The 23,651-nt window shown below is 45.0% G+C and overlaps 1 protein-coding gene across 1 annotated transcript in view; it reads left to right on the forward strand.

Moving 5' to 3' along the window:
- ADAMTS20 (ADAM metallopeptidase with thrombospondin type 1 motif 20) overlaps window positions 1–23,651 on the forward strand; it is a 3,636,702-nt gene that overhangs the window by 512,263 nt on the left and 3,100,788 nt on the right. The window contains exons 7-8 of the mRNA XM_044087413.1: window positions 3,594–3,634; window positions 4,928–5,033. Of these exons, the coding sequence (XP_043943348.1) occupies window positions 3,594–3,634; window positions 4,928–5,033 (147 nt within the window). The remainder of the gene's footprint in view (window positions 1–3,593; window positions 3,635–4,927; window positions 5,034–23,651) is intronic.

The following is a 23,651-nucleotide window of genomic DNA, read 5'->3' on the forward strand; positions in this document are numbered from 1 at the left end:
GAGGCCTCCCCAGAATGTCCCTTCAGTAAACCCCCACGGAAGAGGGTATGCAAGAGGAAGCATATTGACTCCCTTATCAGTGCTCCTGATGTGCGATCTCTCTGCGTTTCTCTGGGGCTAGTCGGGGGTCGCATCTCTTTGTATTCAGAAGCCTGGCTCAATATCACCCAAGACAAGTGGGTACAAAGAGTTGTTACCAGAGGCTATATCATACCCTTTTCCCTGCCACTGTTTTTTCCCAAAAAGAACCCAGATATTCCACCCAATCACAGGGATCAGGCAACTGTGGAGATCAACAAGTTGCTCTTACAAAGAGTCATCCAGCCCGTCCCAGCAGACCAGACTGGATGCGGAACTTACACCAATTTTTTTTTTATTCCCAAAACGAACCGGAGTCTGGAGGCCAATTTTGGATCTCAGCAGATTAAACAAATCCGTGAAGGACAAATTCCGGATGGTCACACTGCAGTAGATACTCCCATTGTTAGGGAAAGACTATTGGATGTGCTCTCTGGATATCCAAGATGCCTACCACCATATAAAAATGGACAAGGCGTCAAGAAGATATCTGTGCTTCAGGCTGGGAGCCAGTCATTATCAGTTTCGTGCTCTGCCCTTTGGTCTCACAACAGCCCCCAGGGTGTTCAGCAAATGCATGGCAGCAGTGACAGCTCACTTGAGACATCAGAGATTCCAGGTGTTTCCGTATTTGGATGACTGGATCCTGACCGCCCCCACCAGGCATCTACTCATCCAAAACAGGGACGCCACCTTTCAACTTTGTGCTCAACTAGGGATCTCCATAAACTGGGAAAAATCTGCATTACTGCCCTCACAGTCTGTGATTTTTATAGGCGCAGAGGTAGACACAGTGGATATGACAGTTCGTCTCCCCACCGAAAAAGCACAAAACCTCATCTCACAAGTTCAGCATTTTCTTCTGCTTCGCAAAGTCAAAGCAAAATGGATTCTTCAACTTCTCGGTACGATGGCCTCAACCATTCTGTTAATACCTTTAGCCATGTTGCACATGAGAATCCTCCAATGGCTCCTGTCTTCCCAGTGGTCATTCCAATATCTACCGCTGAGTCACCCTATCCTGCTGATGGAATCATGCAAAAAGAACCTTCATTGGTGGATAGCCCCTAACCACTTGTTCACAGGAGATCCCTTTGTTCCTGCCCAACCCGTTGCCAGTATGACCACGGATGCCTCCCAGGTCGGGTGGGGGGTCATTATCTTGGCAGGACTGTCCATGGCACATGGCAAGAACACGAGACTCATCTGCAAGTCAGTGTTCTGGAGATGAGGGTGGTGCTTCTGGCGTTGCAAGCACTTCAGGACCTTCTTCCTCCAGGGACGATTGCGATACAATCGGACAACATGTCGGTTGTATGGTATATCAACAAACAGGGCGGTACCAGATCTTACCCACTCTGTCGAGAGGCCATGCAAGTTTGGGAATAGGCAATTTCTTCCCAGCGCTTTCTGGTGGCAACGCACATTCCGGGGGTAACCAATGTGATAGCCGACAAACTAAGCCATGCAATCTTACTGCCTCACGATTGGTCTCTGAAATGGGAAATAGTGGAACAGATTTTCCGGAGATGGGGACAGCCTTGCTGCGACGTTTTTGCCAGCCCATTTAATGCCAAGTGCAGCAGCTATTTTTCCCTGATTCCCCCTCCGGGGGAATCACCCAGAGACACTCTGGTCCACGATTGGCTCATGGGACTTCTATACACCTTTCCTCCATTCCCTCTTATCCCCAAAGTGATTCAGAAAGCCAATCAGCTGTAAAGCAAATTGATCCTCATTACTCCTTACTAGCCTCGTCAGTTCTGTTTCTCCTTCCTCGAGCCTCTTCTCCTGGGTGACCCTTGGTATCTGGACCCAGTTCCAGATCTATTGACCCACATGTCGGGTTCGCTACATCCTGCTCTCCACACCCTCAAATTGGCAGCATGGCTGCGCCAGTTCCATCTCTAGTCAGGCGTCATGATGTTTCTTCCTCAGTGTCACATATTCTCTTATCCTCGCATAAACCCTCAACCAGAAGGCTGTATGACAGTAAATGGAAAAGGTTTTCTATTTTGGCACAGAAAATTAATGTGGATCCTTACACCGCTCCCATTCCTGTAATTCTGGAATTCCTTTCGGAGCTTTTTCAACAGGGATCTGCCGCGGCCACCATAAAAGTACAGTTGGCGGCAATCTCTCATTTTTATTTAGGGTCCCCAAATGCCAACCTCATGTCTCATAAGCTATGCAAGACTTTCTTGAGAGGAGCCACTTTACTGAGACCACCATTACAAGAACCTGTGGCTTCTTGGGACTTAAATTTTGTGTTGTCCAAATTGACATCCCCTCCCTTTGAACCTTCTCACTCATCTTCTTTAAAATATTTGTCTTGGAAGACCATGTTTTTAGTAGCTATTACATCAGCCAGATGTGTATCTGAGCTACAAGCCCTGTCTATTAAACCACCTTATTTAATCTTTCATAAAGACAGGGTATCTTTATGTACCAATCCTTCATTTGTTCCCAAAGTTTGTTCTACTGCCACCTTAAATCAGTCCATTGAGCTTCCAGTTTTCTTTCCCAATCACTGTAATGCAGCTGAATATTGTTTCCACCAGCTGGACGTTATGTTTTTATTTGCAACGGACCAAAGAATTTTGGAAGTCAGACCAGTTATTCATTTATTTTTCCGACTCTAGATTGGGCTTACCAGTTTCTAAGGTGACATTGTCTAATTGGATTTCTAGTTGCATAGCCTTCATCTACAATTCAGAGGGCAGACCTTTACTACACAGGATCAAGGCTCACTCTACCAGGTCTCTGTCTACCTCTGCAGCCTTTCAAGCCACGGTGCCACTTGATCATATTTGTGCAGCAGCTACGTGGGCAATCCCTCACACCTTTATTACACATTATAAGTTGGATTTGGCATCCAGGGGTAGAGCATCCTTTGGCTCCACGGTGCTCAGGAGTATTTTCCAATGAGCCACCCAAGAATAAGGTGCTAGGGAATGCTGTCCCATATGTAAAAATGAAGGTGAGGTTGGACTACCTAACATAAAGAAGTTATGTACTCACCATAACGTTCCATGTTGGTAGTCCATTTCACCCTTTATTTTTACCAGCCCGCCCTCCTGCCCCCATCCTGGAAGATCTGGAGGTAATAATTTGATTCTCTTGGTTGTTAACCCTTTAGTATTGGTTTGTTGGTTAGGGATTTTTCTGTTTCTAGCGAGCAGCAAACAAGATCTGGGGATTGCACTGGTGCACCATGGGATACCTGCTTAGCCACGAGCCAGCCAGAAGTCTTCGAGCTTGTAAATCGTCCGAGTTGGAGCCGAGGATCGTCTCCGAACCCATATGTAAAAATGAAGGGTGAGATTGGCTACCAACATGGGACATTATGGTGAGTACATAACTTCTTTTTCTTTCAAATAATGCACAGCTGCTAAAAGATATTAGCATTGATTTGTTTGCCTGTATTATATATTTTTTGTATTCACCTGCAGTAATGCCTCTTTTAATGAAATGAACATTCCCTACTTTTCTATTAATACTTTATTTATTCATAGGGAAGACATCTGTAGAGCGACAAATAAGTGTGATACATTAGGTAAGTTAAACATAAACAAATTAAATGTGTAATCTGCAAGAGTTATTGACATTGGTTTTCAATTTAATTTCTTTATCATGTTACATAAATGTTGAGAGTAGCACTTCATTTTTGAAACATGACACTTAAATCCTGTTTACAGTATGGTTGTGTAGTATTTAGAGGAGTCACAACCAGATTTCTGCATACAGTCCTTTCTTAGCTCTTTGATGTTCTTTTTCTTACTGTGGAAGGCAGTATCGAAAAAAGCAATGTCTTTCAGCTTCCCCTGTTAGGGGTCACCACAGCAGATCAGTGGTCTGCAGATTGATTGGCAGTGGAGTTTTTACGGTGTCGAGTTGCCAGGCTGGCACCCAAACTTCACAGAAGGCACACACATAGACACACACACCAACTGCATGTGTTTAAAACTCACTTGACCACAGGGAGGACATGCATACTCTGTATAGAAGGCGATCCAACTGAGAACTGATCCAAAGAACTTTATGCTGTGAGGCGACAACACTAACCACTGCACCATCGTGGCCAGTTAAACTGAGCTTAATTTTGATAGAGATATGTTACTGTCTCTCTCTGTCTCACACACACACACACACACACACACACACACACACACACACACACACACACACACACACACACACACACTCATTCTGTCAGTCATACATGTAACTCCACATTTTATGTGACAGTCCATTTCCAACCTTAAAGTAGCCAACTGAATAGTGGGAACTTTTGTTGGCAAAATTCAGATTCTCCCTAATGGTTAACTAACTCCATAAATTTTAAGAATTGAGATAGTAAAGTTGTAGACTGAGTACTGGTTTTGAGTTGCAGCAGTATTTCTTTTAGTACACATTTATATATCAGATATCTTAATTATTCATCTTCAGTTAGAATTATAGATTTGTGCACATTAAATATCCCTTAAACAGGTACCATTCTGTTTCATGTCACCAAAATCAGTGTCTTAAAAGTGAGAAACAAGAGTAACTATAAATACAAGTTGTACATTGTTGGATTGAGTTTTACATAATTACTGTAATTACAGCACTGGGTTATAGCTTGTTACTTTTAGTGTCTTAAGTTTTTGTTTCCTGATTTCAAAGCACTTTCTTCAATAATTTGCTTAACAGCTGTTTATGGTGTGTGTGTGTGTGTGTGTGCGTGCGCGCGTGTGTGTGTGTGTGTGTGTGTGTGTGTGTGTGTGTGTGCGTGCGTATAATTGCATGTATGTGAGACTGATTCTCAAGTAAATGTCTTGCTTAAAGATATTTATATTTCTTTTCACAGGACTGGCTGAGTTGGGTACAGTATGTGATTCTTATCGTAGTTGCTCAATCAGTGAAGAAAATGGACTAAGTGCAGCGTTTACCATAGCTCATGAACTGGGACATGTGTGAGTATTTAAGTATTAGACTTGGGCATAACGCCTGATTAATTAACAGATTATATCATGAAAATTGCTGTCTATAAACATACCTCTCAACTGCCCAGAATTTCTCAGAATGTCCAGATTTTTTTTCCTCATATTTTCAGTGTGTTCCTCATAAAGTTTGTGGTTTCCTGACAAATCATTGCAGATTGAAGTCACTATATAATGACAGGGATTTGAGTGCCAAACTTCATATCATTCAGAAAATGCATGTTAATCCAAACCCTGTGAGTGTAGCAACTTTCTTCGTTTATAAAACCAGTATTTAAAATCTGTACCTGATTTTAGGGATTTCAACTACATGACTTCTAAAGCATGTGGCTTTTTACTTTATAAGTCTTTATGGTTGCATTCAGGTCAGTAAAGCCAAACCTCACTAGCTCTGGACATTATTGATGTCCTTAATGGATTGTTTGCATATGTATCACATGAGTCTCCATTGCAGGAGGTTTAAGATATCTTACAATGAAATCTCTAGCTTGGCTAGATTTGTCTTGCAGTTAATGATTTGTCTGTGTAGCCTTTTTACCATTTGTTTGGTTTTCATATGTGATTAATGGAGATGAAGAAGTTGCCTGCAGCGGTTAGCATTGTCGCCTCACAGCAAGAAGTTTTCTGGTTTGATTCTCATCTGGAACGCCTTTTGTACAGTCTGCATGTGTTCCCTGCAGTTGAAGGTAGGTGCGTGTGTGTGTGTGTGTGTGTGTGTGTGTGTGTGTGTGTGTGTGTGCGCGCACGCGCTTGCCTTTTGGCAACTCAACACCGTAAAAACGTTGCTGCCAGTCAATCTGTGGACCAGTGATCCTCTGTGGCGACCCCCAACGGGAGAAGCCGAAAGACATTGCTAGAAGTTGATGAAGAAGATGGATGTTAGTTGGATAGATAGTGTCATGTAGAAGCATAGCTTCAGTTTTAAGCAGGCTGGGTTTTAAATTATTATGACTTATCTAGTTATGGATTGAAAGATGAAAAAGTGCAGTCACCTTCCTTAGCAGCAACACCTGCATACTGAACAGCAAGGGAGCCAGAATCAACATGTGCCTAAGCAGCCATACCTGCATACTGAACAGCAAGGGAGCCAGAATCAACATGTGCCTAAGCAGCCATACCTGCATACTGAACAGCAAGGGAGCCAGAATCAAGCTGTGTCTAAGCAGCAACACCTGTACCCATGAATGGCAAGGGAGCCAGAATCAACCTGTGCCTAAGCAGCCATACCTGCATCCTGAACAGCAAGGGAGCCAGAATCAAGCTGTGTCTAAGCAGCAACACCTGCAACCATGAATGGCAAGGGAGCCAGAATCAACCTGTGCCTAAGCAACAACACCTGCACACTGAACAGCAAGGGAGCCAGAATCAACGTGTGCCTAAGCAGCAACACCTGCAAACTGAACAGCAAGGGAACCAGAATCAAGCTGTGAGGAATACTGCATTTTAGCAAGTAGGAGTCTGATTAATTCAAACCAGAGTCCTCCTGCTGTCCACATCTAAGCAGATGAGAGACATACCACACAAGGACAGTACCCCATAACCGACAGAGCACTTTCTACTGCTTAATTAGAACCCCGTGATCCATCATGTTAAAGGCTGCTGAGAGATTAATTAAGACCAAGATGGAGTACCAGTTTTGATTTTTCATCCTCAGGAGATCTTGGGTTTTCTTCTGTGCTATGCTTATATCTAAACCCAGACTGACAAAGATCTGACAAGCCAGATGCCATATGTGAATACTGGCTGTGCATGGACCATGCTCTTGATCACCTTGCCACTAACTGGAGGGTTTAGTATTGGGCAGTAACTTCCAGAGATGCTTGCAACCAACCTGATAGCGTAGAGGGCTAAAGTCCTGAATATAGCCCATGTAACCCAAATTCGGTTAGTGGGTCAGGAGTCTGATCGAGCAGTCAGGGAAGATGGGCATGAATATCCTGAGGGTGAAGGATCATGTCAATGTAAGTGGATCATTCACTGAATTCTGATTGATGCTAGATCTTGGAACATTTGACAGGCTAGACATTCAAGATGACCAAAGAGGTGTGGCTGCCTTGGGGCCGGGGCATACTGTGAGCCACAGTATGATGGCTCCTCACCTGGCTCCCTCTGATGTAGAGGTGCATAGCAGAGAGGATCCAGAGAACCTGCATCTAGGAGTCGGAAACCTCTCTGCATGCAGGGCTGTCTGAGTTGGGAGGCCCTCCCTCTCCCTTCCATTGTGTGGATCAGTCCTCCTTATCCCCGAATCTTAGCTGACCTCCTGGTGCATCTGAATCTATTGCTTTTTATCATCTTTCCCAGGGACAAGCTGCTTCAAAGATCTTTGAGCTATCCCTTAGCAATGGTACCCGAGACGCTTTTGACTCTTCTTCTCTTTCCAACTGGGGAAGGGCACAGAAAGTGTAAATGTAAGCGACAACATTTAGACCCCCTTCAGGGGTCTCTCACTGAGGACACTGACCTTGAAGGGGAAGGGTCATCTAGATCCCCTGAAAGGCACCTCAGTTGGTGAGCTAATGGAAATATTAAGACAAAGGGAGAACTGACCTGTTGATTCCCCTTCCCTTGATGAAGAAGTGCTCCTCAAAGCTTTTGGAGCAGGCCTGTGTACTGCCTAGGTGATTCCTCCTGCTGACTGTTTGATGTGGTGCTTTTACAGATCCGGATGTTATGGAACCTTTTCATAGGAAACCAGATAAAGTGCACATTCTCCCAAGGATCACCAATACTGGAGCCAAGGGCCCTTCTGTGAATTCAGTTGTCAGTGCAGCAGCTACCAAGAAAGTGCTTTCAGAGTAGAGCACTGTGGTCTATTTCCATAACAAAGTCCAAGGCGAAAGACCACTTTGGAAAGTGTGTCTGTGCTTTGGGGGGATTTAACCAATGATCTGTACAACCCCCAGGGAGACCATTGACTGTAGAGATGAGGAAGTCCATGAAGGCTCAGTTGGCTACCATGCCATCAGTCACTAATGTTACCATGAGACTGATTTCCAATGGGGCATCATGAGCAGCAGTTAACGACCTTGTCATACGTTGACATGCCTGGATGTGGTTATGTGATTTCACAGACAGCTTCAAGACATCCTTCCTTAATCCCCCTTTCAATAGAGCTACCCTCTCAAGACTCAAAGTGAGGGAATATTTCTCTAAGAGTGAGCAAGATGATAAAACGCCTGCATTTGCCGTTCACTTCTCTAACCCTCAAAGGCTCTTCTCCAGGAATCAGAGAGGAGGGAAGCAACTGTGGTTCAGGAAGTCCCAACATTTTGCCTCTGACTTCTCTTTTTTCACAGGGTCTCAGGGGCTAAGGAGGAAAACCCTAATGGAGGGCACTCCAGAAGCAGAGGCGGTGTGCATAAACAAGGTTTTAAAGGTCCTTTCACCGATAGACCCTTTCAGCATTCCTGAAGGTTTGTCCACCTGCTCCCATCTAGAGGTAGACAGTGGACTCTTGTGTCTTCATCTAGACAGTTCAAAGGCCATTATAGATGATTCTTGTGAAGACAATAATATCCAGAGGCAACATAATCCCCTTTACAGCAAAGACAATTGTCACTTCAAATACCTTTCAGTGTTCCACCCCAACAAACAAAGGCAGCAGCCCAAGAAATCTCTTGGCTGCTAGAATAATAGAGTCACCAAGGAGGTCCCACTAGACCACAAAGAATCTGGGGTGTGCTCAGAATTCTTGTGCAAAGGGAGAACAAGGACCTCAGGCCCATCTTGGACTTCAGAAAATTAAACATATTCATAAACACACAAGATTCCAGATGGTCAAAGTGCAAGCCACTCTTCCCCTCCAGAAGAAGGGAGACTGGATGTGCTCTATAGACTTTCCGGAAGAGCATTATCATGTAAAAATTGCACAGCAATCTAGAAGGTATTTGCCCTTTCAGTTTGGAGACTGTCATTATCAGTTCAGGACTATCACCACATCACAGCCCCTCGGCTCTTCACCAATTGTATGTTAGTGGTTGCAACACACCACAAGGGTTCTAGGTGTTCCCATACTTGGATGATTGGCTTGACACTGCAGCAATAAGAGAGTTATTAGTTTAAGCCAGAGACTCTTGCTTTATTTATAGCGGTCCTTGAGAATTTCTGAAAATTATGAAAAATTAAATTTGAAGACTGCTCAGACGCCAGACTTGATAGCATATTATCTGGACACAACTTTTCAAGTGGCAAAACTTCCTTTCTCAAGACTTGACATTAATACGCCTTCAGGCAGAAGTGATCTCTACTCCGAATCTACCAATATCATAAATTCTTTGCCTACTGGGTTACATAGCAGCTATGATAATTTTGGTACTTCATGTTATATTTTTCTGAAGTGTTCTGCAGTGGACTCATCAGTCCAGTAGTCTATGCTAACACATTATCTACAGCAGCCAGTCCAGTTATCTCCCTTTGTCATCACATCCCCTGTAACACAAGGATGTCTGTTTATTCTTCCTTTCTCAATGAACACTGTTACCACTGCTACCTCTTTGTTGGGGTGGGGGGCATATTGATGGGAGGACAGTTGAAGGTACATAATCCACACAGCTCCACCTGTATATACCAGCAATGGGATATAGAAGAAAAAACACTACTTCATGTTAAGAAACAGAGCAGAAATAGATGAGCTGGGTATAATAAAAGAGGGAAAGAAGCCACTAAAAGGAGATATAAAGAGAAATCTTACTTAGAAAAAAGAAGAATTAGCTTGCTTGAGAGCTGTACTGAAAAATGCATCTAGCACTGAAAGTGGCAAACAAGATCTGAGGTAGTCCTACAAGGAGCATTACGGGTAAAGCTTAGCTCAAGATTTGGAGGACGCGAGCTGCAATAATGCCAGAGTCTGTTCTGATATCCGAACTGAACCCACAGTCAAGGATTAGTGAAGATCGACAACACGGATGGAACGTTAAGACAACATTTCTTTTTACTCGTCATCATGAATTTGGTAAAATAAAGTATCTGATGTTGTTAATCTTCGTTCATTCCTTACGGATGGGTTATCGGTTCCGTCCTCGGAACCGAGCCAGCCATATATCAAGCTCACATCAGCCAAAAACTCTCGAGCCAAGGTCCTACCCAGAATGCTCTGCTCCCTGTTACCTCAGATCTCATTTGCCGCATTGCTGTACAGCCATGTCAAGCCACACTCTTCAGCTAAGTGTATAATTTTTTGAAAGTTTTTATATCATTTCTACTTTAAAATGTTTCAGTTTCTTGTATTATTCCCCTACCCTATCGTATCCTTTAGACTCTCTCCCTTTAGTCTATTTCCCTTTATTACCCTTTTCTTACCTTTGAGGTAATTCTTCATTACCATCGTTGGTAATCCTTCTTCCTTCTCTCTTCTTAGCTTTTTTTGGATAGCCTTTCCTCTTCTTTTTGATACTGTTGTTCTTCTCCACATCATCATGTCGGATTAGAAAAGTAGTGTTGGTTTTAAACAGTGTAAGGATTGCGGCTGTAAGTTACTGCTTTCCGATGGCCATGATTTGTGTGTCTATTGTTTGAATGTCTCCCAGCTTACTGTGGATCCCCTGTGTGGGATTTATAGAAAGTTTTCGACCAGGACTCTTAATGAGAGAAAGAACAAGTTAATCCTGAAAGATCTTCTCAAATCTCCTTTCTGTGAGGCTATCTCTAGGTCAGAGGGCTCATCCCCTTCTGCTAAACCCCGTAAGAGGCATTCTTTCTCTTCCTCATTGAGGTCGCTCACTTCATCTCCCTCTGGAGATCGTAGGGAGTCGACTGATAAGAAGGTGAAAATGAATACTACTTCGACACTGCCACATGCGACTCTTTCAGCTCCAGGCTCGGCACCACCCCAGTTGATTCTTGCTCCAGCCATATCCTCCTTATCAACACCAGCACCGGAGTTCCTGGTGCAGACAATTATGGCTCCGACAGTTCCATTGCAGCCCTTACCGGCACCGTCCATGTAGGTACAGTCCCCCTTCAGCACCATTGGTACAATCCCCTTCGGCCCCGAGTATGACGTTACTGTCCTCCACAGTGCAGACATTTTCGGCACCGACATGGTCTTTGGTAAAGTCTTTTTTGGCACCGTCATTGTTACCGATGCAGACACTTTCCTCGACGGCACCATACCCATCGGTTCAAACACTTGCTTTTATGGTGCAGACACCTTTGACTTCTATGGAGCTGATGTCATCGGCGCAGACTACTTCGACACCATTCTCTTCTGTGCAGACATCCTCTGTTCCAGGCTTTGCACCTCTCAAGTTAGCAAGGACCGAGTACTCTCCTTCCTTGGATCCATTCGTTGGTAGCCAGTATAGTCCTTTTTCTAGAAAGGCCAGAATCGCCCTCAGGTTTCTCTATAAGGTCGACCAGGAGCCTCCCTGAGCAAGATGTGTTGCGGCTTGCTGACCAGTTGCTTGTGGCCAGAGGTCTCTCAACTGTCGAAATCCATGTTCTCTCCTTCAGGTGAACATATATCTCCACAAACTCCAACATACACTCCTCCTTTGACTTCCACCCAAGTATTGAAGCCTATTACTCCGACAGTAGTTTCCCTCCCTCTGACCCCAATAGTGGATCTCACTTTGGAACCGGAGTCATCTTTGTGGCCCTTGGTGCACTGGGCATCGGGCTGTTCTCAAGCCAGTGGCTGTGCCATGGGGGAGAGCATTCTTGGTTCCACGCCAATTTTTTTCTATGGCACCCTCCAGGAATCCTCCCTTTCTCACGTTTCACAGTCCTCTTGAAACTCCTGGTCTGGGGGGTCGGCTTGTCGGGGCAGGGTGTGACCCCGGTTCCGAGGTTGTTGTGCTAGGTTCTGGGCTCCCATTCCTCCTTGGGCGGGCCAGCCTTCCAGGCCATGGAGAGGGTGCTTGCTTCCACTAGCAAACCCCACATGTCGGAGTCCTCTTCCCCCCTCTGTGCCACAACTCTCACAAGCCACAACCACCGGACACTGGGCACAAGGGCTTCAGGTTTCTCCTCCTCAGGAGACCCCCTCTTTGCAGTCTTCCCCAGAACCACCCACTGAGGAAGTACCTCACAAAGCTTCGTGCAAGAGGAAGCACATGGACTCCACTGAGGAGTCTTTGACCAAAGATACAGACTTGGATGACGAAGAAGGATCCCCACGGTCACCCTCTGAGGTGTCTTTTGGTGACATCCTCGTAATCCTTAGAGAGGTGACTGGAAGTCCTCTAATCCTTCCTCAGTGGAATCCGTATTCTTGCAGGCCCTTCATGCCCACCACCTACCTCCTGGATTACCCCGCCAGCCGATGCGTTTGCAGCTCATCGTCCAGAACACATGGGAGGCTCCTGACACCCTGGAAGCGATACCACGGAGGCCAGATAAAATCTTATCGCCCCCAGCTGAACATCCTCATTGGTCAAGTATTCTTCCAGTAGATGCCATGGTGGTGGTGGCTGCAACTAAAAAAAACTTGGCAGAGGAAGCCAAACTGTCCATCCGCCCAGCAAGGAGTCCCGGGTGATAGACAGACTAGGGAAGCATGTGTTTGCTTCATTGACCTTCGCCTTAAGATCTTTGAACTATTTGGCACACTTTACAAGGCTTCAGAGGGATCTTATCAACCAACTCTCTGAAATCTTGGCAGGAGCTGTTTCTGATGAGGTCCGTGACAACGTAGCTTCTCAGAAAGACACCCTAGAGTCCATTTCCAATTCTTCCATGCATCTTATTTCTCACGCAACAGAAGGAGTGGCTAGAGCGGCAGGCGCAGGTATAATCACCAGATGACATGCCTGGATGTGCGTTTGCAGACTCCTTTAAGGTTTCCTTCATGAATGCCCCCATCGAGGCTTGGCTTTAAAGTTAGAGATATGCTGCCACTTGTTGAATATAATTCTGTCTTTACTCATATATTAAAACCAACATAAATATGTTAGAATCTGTCCTAAAGTATCTGGATTATCTAGCTAGGCATAAGCAGGATAATGTGTATTGCTGGCTATAGGTTAGTGAAGGGAAAGTTGTGTATAAGCTTTAAAGCCTTGCATGATGAATTACTTAGAGCTTAGTTTTACTGTCAGTCACCATTAACAAAAACATAGCAACCCAAATCAGAATGTATGTTTCCCAGTCAACATTTATAACACATAGAAAAGGAACTTTTGCATTTTAATCTGTTCTTTGTGAAGCTGACAACCTTGCCATACATTTCCCTGATATTACAACTTTAAAAAATTGCTTGATATACAAGTATGTATTTTGAAATTTGAACTCTGCATAAGGGAGCATCCTTTCTTAGAAGGCCATGTGTCCTAGAGCAGTGTTGATCTCAAACTGTGAACCTGTGAACCTAAGATGGTGCCTAGATTGTCTTGCTGTGTTGAAGTGGAATTTAAAGATAATGCCCAATATTCATCCTTTTTTGTCTTTTTCCTTTTTGTGGACAGTGCTTTATACAGTAACAATAACAAGCCTTGTGAGAAAAGACTATAACTAGAGATGCTTACTTGGTAAAATGGAGCCTGCTCCTTTTTGGCATTTCTGCTTCATGAGGACTGATTTTGTGACACAACAATTGTCCAATCAGTTACATGTTATAGTGTCCTGCTGCTTGAGCAAGACACAGGCCTGTACAACAAATACAGTCTATTGATTAGTGTCATTAGACATTTTTCTGCTGTATATTTTATAGTAATGTACAAACAGAAAATGTTAATGTGTAGTTTGGTACTGTAAAAGTTTAGTGGGTTTGAGTATGTCCAATTTTTGCTTGTATACCACATAACTTTTAAGAAATTACTTGGGGAGATGAGGAGATGAATTCCAGCATGAGTTGGGCATGGACTAATAGGTTATGTTAGGTACTCCAAATTTGAATCTAAAAGGTTGGGCTTTGGCAGTCCCTATTGAATGGGGTCTGCCAGGGCCCACTGGTAGAACCCTAAGCCTGATTTTAAACAGGAACTGAGCTTGCTATACTGACAAAAGTCAACGTTGTATATCATAGGATCATAGGAGATTACTAAGCTATCGACCCAGAGGTCATTTTAAGCCTAGCCATTTCAACTCAATGTAATACAGTAGAGGTACTAGTCAATACCCAAGATTGCATTTAGTGATGACTGCCCATGTCCAGGAGGGTTGTGGGTGCTATCCCCTGTAAGAATTTACGGTGCCCCATCCACTCATCCAAGTTCCTTTTGAACAGTGTCATAGAGGTGCTCTGTTTCACACGAATTGGTAGCTTGTTCCAAAGATGTCAGTTGGTGGAAGATAAATCTGTCCCTCCAGCATGTCCTATTTAATTTGCAGGCCATATTTAAGTCTCTGGAATGGGTAGCCCTAGACCCATTTGATTTATGGATATGCAGTAAGTTCATTAGGTTTGGGTCTTGGGTTGCTCTGTAGGCCAGGCATAAGTCTCCCCTAAGAAGTCTGTATGATACGGAGTGTAGTGACAGGGATTTTAGTCAGTCCGTGTAAAGCACATGCTGGAAGCCCTTGATCTTCTTTGTTAGAAACCTCTGAGGTCTCTCTAATTGCTATAGGTGCTTAGTACAGTAAATACCGAATGGGGAGTTATACTCAATTATGGGCTGGATAAGTACCATGTATAAGAGGCTTATAACTTCTTTAGCTCTCGAGGTGATGCCTTTCCTATAGCAAGTGAGCTATGAGTAAAGCTTTCCTTACAATGGTAGACACGTGGTGGTCAAAGTTAAGGTCTCGGTCATCCTGTGATCCCAGGTCCCTTACCACTTCATGGGCACTTAAGGTATTGTTATTGATTTGACAGGGTGAAGGGACATTGTGTGCGCCGAAGGGAATGATGATGCATTTCTTTGCATTCAGTTTGAGACAGTGACTAATACAGCAGTCATTGGTCTGTGTGAGACCAGCCTGGAGTACACTGACATCATTTGGTGATTCGGTGATTGCACCTAGTTTGCAGTCGTCTACAAACTTGGTCTGGCACAACCCTTTAGTTTTGACCAGAACTTCTGAGAAGTATGTACCAAACAGTAGGGGGCCCAGTACTGACCCCTGTGACACCCCGCTGGTAATCTGTTCCATTGCCCAGCTTTTTCCCTTCTCCACAGTCCTCTAGTGAGAGGATCTTGCACACTTTTGATGTACATAGACAACTCAGATTTTATTTGGATAAGACTAAGGCTATCAGGAAATCTGATCAGCTTTTTGTTTCTTTTCATCCCAGGGCTCTGGATTTGCCTGTTTCCAAGCAGACTATTTCTTCTTGAATTTCTAAGGCTATTTAATGTTATGTGTTTTATGGTAAAAATCTCCCTGATTAAGGCGCACCCCACTAGGTCTGTGTTCTCCACTGGTTCCTTCTGTAAGGATTTGGCTATTAACACCATTTTGGAGGCTGCCACTTCGTCTTGTGTTCATACTTTCACCAAGCATTACAAGCTGTACAGTATTTCTAAGTCTACGGCTGGTTTTGGTAGAGCCATTCTTCATGGCTTTGTGGAAAGTTCCTGTGCTCCTTCCTCCTCTCAGGTTTCCTTCTAAGATTTGATGCTCTCCCTCGTGTTAAGGATACTGCAACATTAGAACAGAAGGACATAGAATAGTTGTGCAAAATCTTACCATAACCTTTGTTGTCTTTCTCCTCTATGATGCAGTATTCTATCCCCCCCTCCTTCCCCCTCTACCTTGTTCTTTTCCTTGGATGGCAGATTACTTACTTTTTTCCTTAGACTGGTGTTCCTCCAGGGGTGTTTCATTTCTGAGGATTGTACATGCAGATGTCCATTTTATGGCAGACTTTCGACAAGCCATACATGTGACGTCCCATGTACTTGCAGTAGCTAACAGCTTTTGTATGCTGGCTGAATATTGGGTCGCTTGGGGCGGAAGATCCCTCATGTTAATAATACTGAAACATAGAAGAGAAGGACATCTAAGGTTATGGTAAGATTTTACACAACAATTCTTTCTTAACCTGGAACACTAACCTTTTAGTTGCATTTCTTCTGCTGGAAAATTTCAGAACTTCAAACATTATATTCTAAGTCCCCAGCTGTGATTTTCCATATGGATAGGGACAGTTAGTGCTTCCTCCCTACTTAGAACAGTGTTAGCATCTAGCATTAACCAGCCATTATTTTTCCCAGACTGCAAATAAAGGAGAGTATATGCAGCACTTACTAGATGTTTATAGTATAGATAATGGCATTTCTACTTGCACAGAACTAACAAATTAGGAAGCCAAGTCAATTATTGGCTTTCTTGACACATCACAAAATGGGCAAATTGGTCACAAACGTAACTATAACCAAGCAGTTGACAGATTATATTTTATTTGTCTGCACAGAGAAGCCAACTGAATAGAATCTTGGTGGACAGAGTTACGATAGGGGAACTAGAGTGGATGGGAATCTAGGAAAGAGGTTATCAGACCATACAGTAATTAAGATAGATTGTTATATGGAAGGATGACCAAGCAAAGGTACAGATGCAACCCTGGGAAATTGGGAAAGTAGATGACCACAGGAAAACCAAGCAGAGGTGAGCAGAAAAGAATGAGATGAAATTAAGGCAGCATGGACAGAGAGGATAATGAGCTACATGGGAGTTTTGTAATAAGGTTCAAGAGATGGAAATGAGCTGGAATTGATCCATGCTACCATGGAGATGGAGTGGATGAAGAGAAGAGATAGAGATGAAAGAAAAGTTGAGAGATATGGAGGAACTGCAAGTAGATGAAAAGCTAGGTAGTAGAGGCGTGAGATGGAGGGCTAAAGTAGAAATTGACATAAACATGTTGAGTGGAAAATCAAAGACCAGCATCACAAGACATGGATTAGGGTGACAAAAGAGAGAGAGAGAGAAGGAGCAGTACAGGGAAAAATCTGTACATACCAGATTTTCTACAGTATCATGAATAAGGAAACTTATTTTTTGGAAAGAACAGAGTGGGAAGGTCTAGTGTTGACAGACTCTGAAATGGGTTAGTTGCATAGAGTAACTTTTAGTGGTGTAATATCATTAAGTCTTTGGGATGACCAAACTGCCAGAGCTGCAAGAAATCATTATAGCAATAACCCACGCCTGGGTGTGGGTAATGCTGGATTTACCCACGGTTGGCGTGGTCGCCCTCGGGACCAAACAAAGACAACCGTGGGTAAATCCAGCATTACCCACACCCAGAAGTGGGTTATTGCTATTATACAATGACATTATTTAAGAAAAGAAATAATTACTTTTCTTAAATAATGGCATTGTATAATGCCTCTTTGCTGCCCTTCCGCAGCTGTCTGGTGTTCCGCGGCAGTTCTGATGTACTGCGCATGCCTACGCAGTACATCAGAGCTGTGGGCAAAAGCAACGGAGAACGCAAGATCTCCTTTGCTTTTTACTGTCTCGCTATGTTAAATGGGTTTAACATAGCGAGACAGCTTTAAAATAAGCAACGGAGATTCCCGTTGCTTTTTACTGTCTCGCTATGTTAAACTCATTTAACATAGCGAGACAGGTTTAAAAAAAAGCAATGGAGATCGCAAGATCTCCGTTGCTTTTTACACACTGTGTCGCTATGTTAAAGGAGTTTAACATAGCGAGACAGCTTTAAAAAAAAGCAATGGAGATCTGCGTTGCTTTTTTTAAACCTGTGTTGCTATGTTAAAAGAGTTTAACATAGCGAGACAGTGTTTTATACTAACGGAAAAAGTCCGGGCAACCGGACCTTTTTCCGTTAGTATATTGAGGGATTTACAATGGGCACGCTGGTTGGGCTGGCCAATCAGCGTGCACGTTTTAGAGGAGGAATTGTATCATCTGTGGTTTTTACCACAACTGAAGAACATTTGCCGGTCTTTAGGAATATAAGATCACAAGCATAATGAAAAATTTGGGAGTGTAGCCAGTGTAAGCGTAGTCCTTGTATGGGGAATCATGTCAATAGATTGATAGTAGTTCCGTCAATCGCAAATCCATCAGAAAACTTTAGTCGGAAGCACTTTTGGCAAAAGTAAAAAGAAATTACAGGGGGGCAAGACCTCCTGTTCCCCCCACACCCCTGAACTTAAATGCACCTACTCTAAGGCTCCACAACAGTAGAGAGAAGGAAGTCATCCACGATCGCCAGAAGTGCTTTCAGTTAACTATTTTGGCAAATTTGAACTCAGTCTAACTACATTTAACAAAATGACATGTTCTCCTTGTATGGATCCTTGTGGTATGGTAGACTTTAATGTTCCGCTTTAAGAAACTGTTGGGACTAACACAGCTTGGCTAGCTCTATTAGGCAGCTAGCTTGTGAGCTGTTTAAATTTCCAGTATCTGTTCTGTCAAGCTTGTTAATCTAGAGTGAATTGATTAATAGATTCAAATTAACTTTTTAAGTGTATAGAGTTAGTTTTGATCAGCAGATCTTTTTTTCTTTTTTGCCGTGGATTGTCCCCAGGATTCAGCAAGCTCTGCACTGCGTACAGGAATAGTGCAGGAGCTGCTGGAGGCAATATGGCCACTGAGAGATCCAGGAACAAGCTCCCGGGACGTGCACAAGCGCTCCTGCACTATTCCTGCACGAACACAGCTCCTGTATGCAAATTGCCCCATTTGCAGGTGAAAACCAAGCAAATGAGGTGAATTTGCGATCCAGGAAGCTGGCAGCCATCAGTGCAGGACTAGTGTAACTTGCAGAAATGTACTCTGTTAGTAACAGAGTACATTTCTGCAAACTACAAAACGGAGCCATGACAGCTCCAAATAAAGGGTGTATATAATGTGTAAAGCATGCCAATGGCCAAGTATATGGCCATTGGTATGGAAAACAGTTGCAAAAAAACAAAAAAATAACTTTTATTTTTTTCTAGCTGATTTCGGCCGTTTAAGCCTAGGGCAGCGGCTCACAAATGGGATCAGCCAGAAAAATCAAAAAAAAAAAACCCTGATAAAAGCTTTCCTTGCAAAATCACAATTTTGCCATTATAGTCAGTGGCAGGCAGAAGACAACAAGGACAGTGAATAGTGGTTGCTAAGGGGGAAGGCTCAGTGTGGGACTTGTAGCTAGGCATTAGCAGGCAATCCTGTGCAAATGAGGGGAATGATACTGAATAACTGATTTCCCCTCATGGCTAGCCTACACCCAACTGTGTAGATGCAGGAAGACCATGGTGAAAGCCTAAGAGCTAGCTGACATCATAGAGGGTTGTGTCAGGCATACTGTAGGCTTATTGGAGCCCTGTGGCTTGGGTTTGCCCTGAGCTTAGCAGAGCTAAGGAAGGGGGTGTGTCTGAAGCTGCCAAGCACACTTTACATTGCCTAAACGGGTGTGCGCACCACGCACCAGGTTTTAAACCAAAAAAAAAAAGTAAACCAGGAAATAGCAGCTCAGTTCACATCTGAGCACTGTGTTTGCGCTGCACGCCTCTGGACTTAAACAGGAAGGCAATGGGAAGGGAAAACAGCAATAGGAAGGTAATGAAGGAGAACTAGCACAGCTGTCAGGTGAAATGTATCAGAATCAGCCAGTTACACAGGCAGCAGCCCAGCCCAGCACACTACTATAAACTATGCAAACACCTTTCCCTTTGTTTTTTTCCCCACAAACTCTACACCACCGGTGTACACAAATGGGGAAATTTTACCTAACAAAAGCAGCAAAATGATAGGGGCTGCATTTGCTCTCATAAATCAACATGTGGAAGAGGCTGAGGGTGGTGAGGATGTGAATGCTGATGACCAACCCACAGTGAGGAGAAGGAGAAGAGTGTACAGACCCAGGGTAACCTACCAGGGGCTACATGAGCTGGAGATAGTGAGTGTTATAGGGTGGACAGGGACCTCCTACAGCAAATTGTTGAGCTGAGCCGGCCACGCCTCACACACACAACCAACAGAGGGGAACCCATCCCAGTTAATACCAAGGTATGTGTAGGCCTAAGAATACTAGCTACAGGTACCATCCAAAGGCCAACTGTGGATATCATGGGTATCTCACAGGCATCAGCATCCATGGTACTCCACCAGTTCCGGGATGCCATGTCAGCACATGCCTGTGAGCACATAATTTCCTCAACATCCATGAGGCGTTGACCAGCAATATGCGTCTCTTCCACCAAATAGCAGAACACCCTGAGGTACTGGGTGCTATAGACTGCATGCGCATACACATCAAAGCACCACCTGGTGAGCAGGGTAGACTCTACATTAACCGCAAGGGCTTCCCCTCCATCAACTGCCAGGTCGTGTGCGATCCCAGGGCATTATAATGAATGTGTGTGCTGGCAGCCCTGGAAGCTATCATGACTCCCTCATCTGGCATATGATGCAGCTGTACCAGAGATTTGCCAATGGGGACATCCGATATGGCCACCTAGTGGGGGATCCTGGTTATGCACTGGAGCCATGGCTGATGACACCCATCAGAAATGCACACACACACACGAACAAGAACTCCATAATGAGGCACATGCACAGACCAGAATCATAATAGACCATGTGTTTGGGATGCTCAAGTCACGGTTCCAGTGCCTGGACATATCCGATGGAGCCTTGCAGTACTCACCACCTACATGTACCCAAATTGTCATCATATGTGCCATGCTACACAATATGATCCTAGGGAAACAGCTGCAGCAGGAACAGCACGGCAGGGCCCCACAGCCCTTCACCATTGCCAAGGCCTTCACAGGCACAGAGTGACTCGGAGGAACAACAACCTGAGCCTGCCCCAGTAGGCAGAAGGAGGAGTGTCCAGTATGCCCAGGCCTTGGCAAAGAGGCTACGCATAGCGCATACACTGACACGATAGGAACCCAAGGAATGACACCTCTCTCTGACACGTACATACAGTAAAAGGGATGCCAAACATAACACTACCTGTGCTTAACCATGTATAGGGAGTGTACTATGTGCATCCAACATAGTCAGCCCTCCAGCACCATCCTCAATACTGGCACAGCCACAAGGTAAGTCACTCTCCCTATCAATTGCTGAATGGAATAGTATGATGTGAAGTTGTTCAGTCTCGCCATTCATTCTTCACTGATGGGTTCAGAACCGATCCTCTGCTCCGACATGGCCGACTAGCAAGCTCAAAGTTCTCCAGTAGCTCGAGACCCAGCCCCTTATCCCACTATGCACTGCTGGAATTACCTCAGATTTAGTTTGCCGCGGCACGGATCTCTTGGTTTCCAGCGTTGCTGGAGACTATTATTGGGAGTTTTCACCTTTCAGCAAGTTTTATATTTCACTTTTATATCTTTATTCTTATATACTATCTAGTTAACAGTTGATGTTAAGTTGTCAATCTCGCCTTCATTCTTGCTGGATGGGTTCGGAGCCGATCCTCGGCTCCGACTCGGCCAATACTAAAGCTCGAGAGCTAATTCCACCGGCTCGAGGCTCCCCTATATCCCACAATGCTAGGCGGTAACTACTCAGATCTCGTTTGCCGCTATAGCTGACGAGGTGCATTTTCTACCGGCTCAGGCAGGTTAGTTTAATATTTACCATTAGGTATTACTAATAACCCCCTTTTTTAGTTATAAAATATTTTCTATAGTTTAATTTTAATATTTAGTTATATCGACCCCTATCTGTCGAACCCTTCCCCTCTTATACTTGTTCTAGGCCTTCGGCCCCTCCCTCACCCTAGTCCCTTTTAAGATTAGTGTTGTAGGGGCTTGTGTGTATGTGTTTCTGTATAACTGTAATTTTTTTTTTAATAATTTTTTCTGTAAAGAGTGTCTGGTTTGTGTGTGTGTACAGCCTCTCTTACCTTACTATGTCTAAGGATAAGGTCTCAGGCTTCAAGAAGTGTGACTCGTGCTGTCAGAAAATGTCTCTGACAGACGGTCACACTTCTTGTGTGTATTGCCTGGGACCTGTGCACCTGCAGGACTCATGTGCTGTTTGCCATAGTTTCAGCCCTCGAGTCCTGCAGGAACGCAAGAACAAGCTGATCTTGCGGGGCTTGTTAAAGCCTGAAGGCCCCCCGACTCGGTCTGTGTCGGGGAAGCCTTCAAAAACTTCAAAGCAGTCGGCTCCTGCTCTTGAGTCGACTGCTGAGAAGTCGAAGCAGGCTTCGACATCGGCTCCGGCCGGAGCCAATGTTCTTAAGCCTCATACTGTTATCTGCTGGAGCCGAGGCTGATAAGTCTTCATCGGCTCCAATACCCTTATCGGAGCCACATTCCAGAAAGAGGTCCAGGTCCCCCTCTATCGGATCCGTGCACTCGGCGCCAGGATCCCCTCTCCTCTCACAAAACCCATTCCTCTCGGTCTTCCAGGTTATCAGACCATGATTTGCAGAGGGTGGTGAGTAGACTTCTTAAGTCCGAGGCACTGGCCCAAAGGCTGCATAGCCTGACTCACCAATCAGTGGCTATTCCCGTTCCACATTACATTCCTCCTCCGACTCCTTCGAGTTCGGAGCCAAGGCTTGTCGGAGCCATGACTGTCGGTGCTTCGGATCCGATACCTTCCATTTCGGCTCCGTCGTCTGCCCCGATCTCCTCTTTGGAGGGATCTCGGTGCCGAGCTTCCCTCGTCGGCTCCGAGGGGGCGAGTGGCATCGGACCCTTGTCCGACCCCGCTCTCCCTCTCGGAGCCGGCTGGTGAGTTCGGCTCTGACATCGGCTCGGAGCCGTCTCTATCGGTGCCGGAGAGGTCCTTGTCTCTTGGAGCGAGGGCCTCGGCCTTGCCTGACAGGGGTGCCTCGAGGTCATGCGGAGCGTGCTAGAACCAGGTTCTGCCCCACAGTCAGCTCCTCCATCTACAGTGCCTGCGGTGATTTCTACTCACCCCCTTGTCTCACACCGCAGAGAACCAACTCCTCAAGATTCCCCATTGGGAATTTCCTCCTCTTCTGAGGTCTCTCCTGACCCTGCAGGAGATCCCCCTAGGAAGAGGCAGTGCAAGAGGAAGCACATTGACTCCCCTGAGTCTATCACCTCTGACACTGACTTAGAGGAATCCGAAGAGTCCCCTCGATCCCCCTCTGAGGATGTCTCCTTTGCGGACATCCTTGAAATCCTCAAACAGAGGGGGAACTGGCCAGCCCTTAATCCTTCGGAGGATGAGTCAGTGTATCTTGAGGCGTTTGGTTCTCACCCTTCTACCTCCTGGGTGTCCCCTCCCTTTGACCCCCTTATGGAAGTGGTGGCAAGGAAGGCTTGGACGGCTCCTGACTCAGTGGAACCCACCCCGAGGAGACCATCCAAATTTATTACTGCCCCCAAAGACAAAGAGTTTTTATCTAAAGGTGTCCCTGTTGATGCCATGGTGGTGGCTGCGGCCACAAAGAAGGAGTTAGCTGATCCTTCGGTTCCTGTCCATCCTCCTAATAAGGAATCTAGGACCATGGACAGGTACGGCAAGCGGATGTTCTCATCAGCGACCTTTTCAATGTGGTCGCTGAATTACTTATGCCACTTCACTCATCTCCAAAGAGATTTACTCAAGGATATGGGTGAACTGATGAAGGATCCTACAGCTGAAGGGTTCAAAGACCCAATGAACTCCCAGTTGGCAACCCTAAATTCCATTGTTAACTCCTCCATGCGGCTGGTCTCATACGCAGCAGATGGGGCGAGTAGAGCCGCAGGCACAGGTGTTGCCTTACGAAGGCACGCCTGGATGCGGCTATGCAACTTTGCGGAC

Source organism: Protopterus annectens, chromosome 11.part0, assembly GCF_019279795.1.
Source record: "Protopterus annectens isolate FY-2018-M chromosome 11.part0, PAN1.0, whole genome shotgun sequence".
NCBI classification, from domain to species: Eukaryota; Metazoa; Chordata; order Ceratodontiformes; family Protopteridae; genus Protopterus; species Protopterus annectens.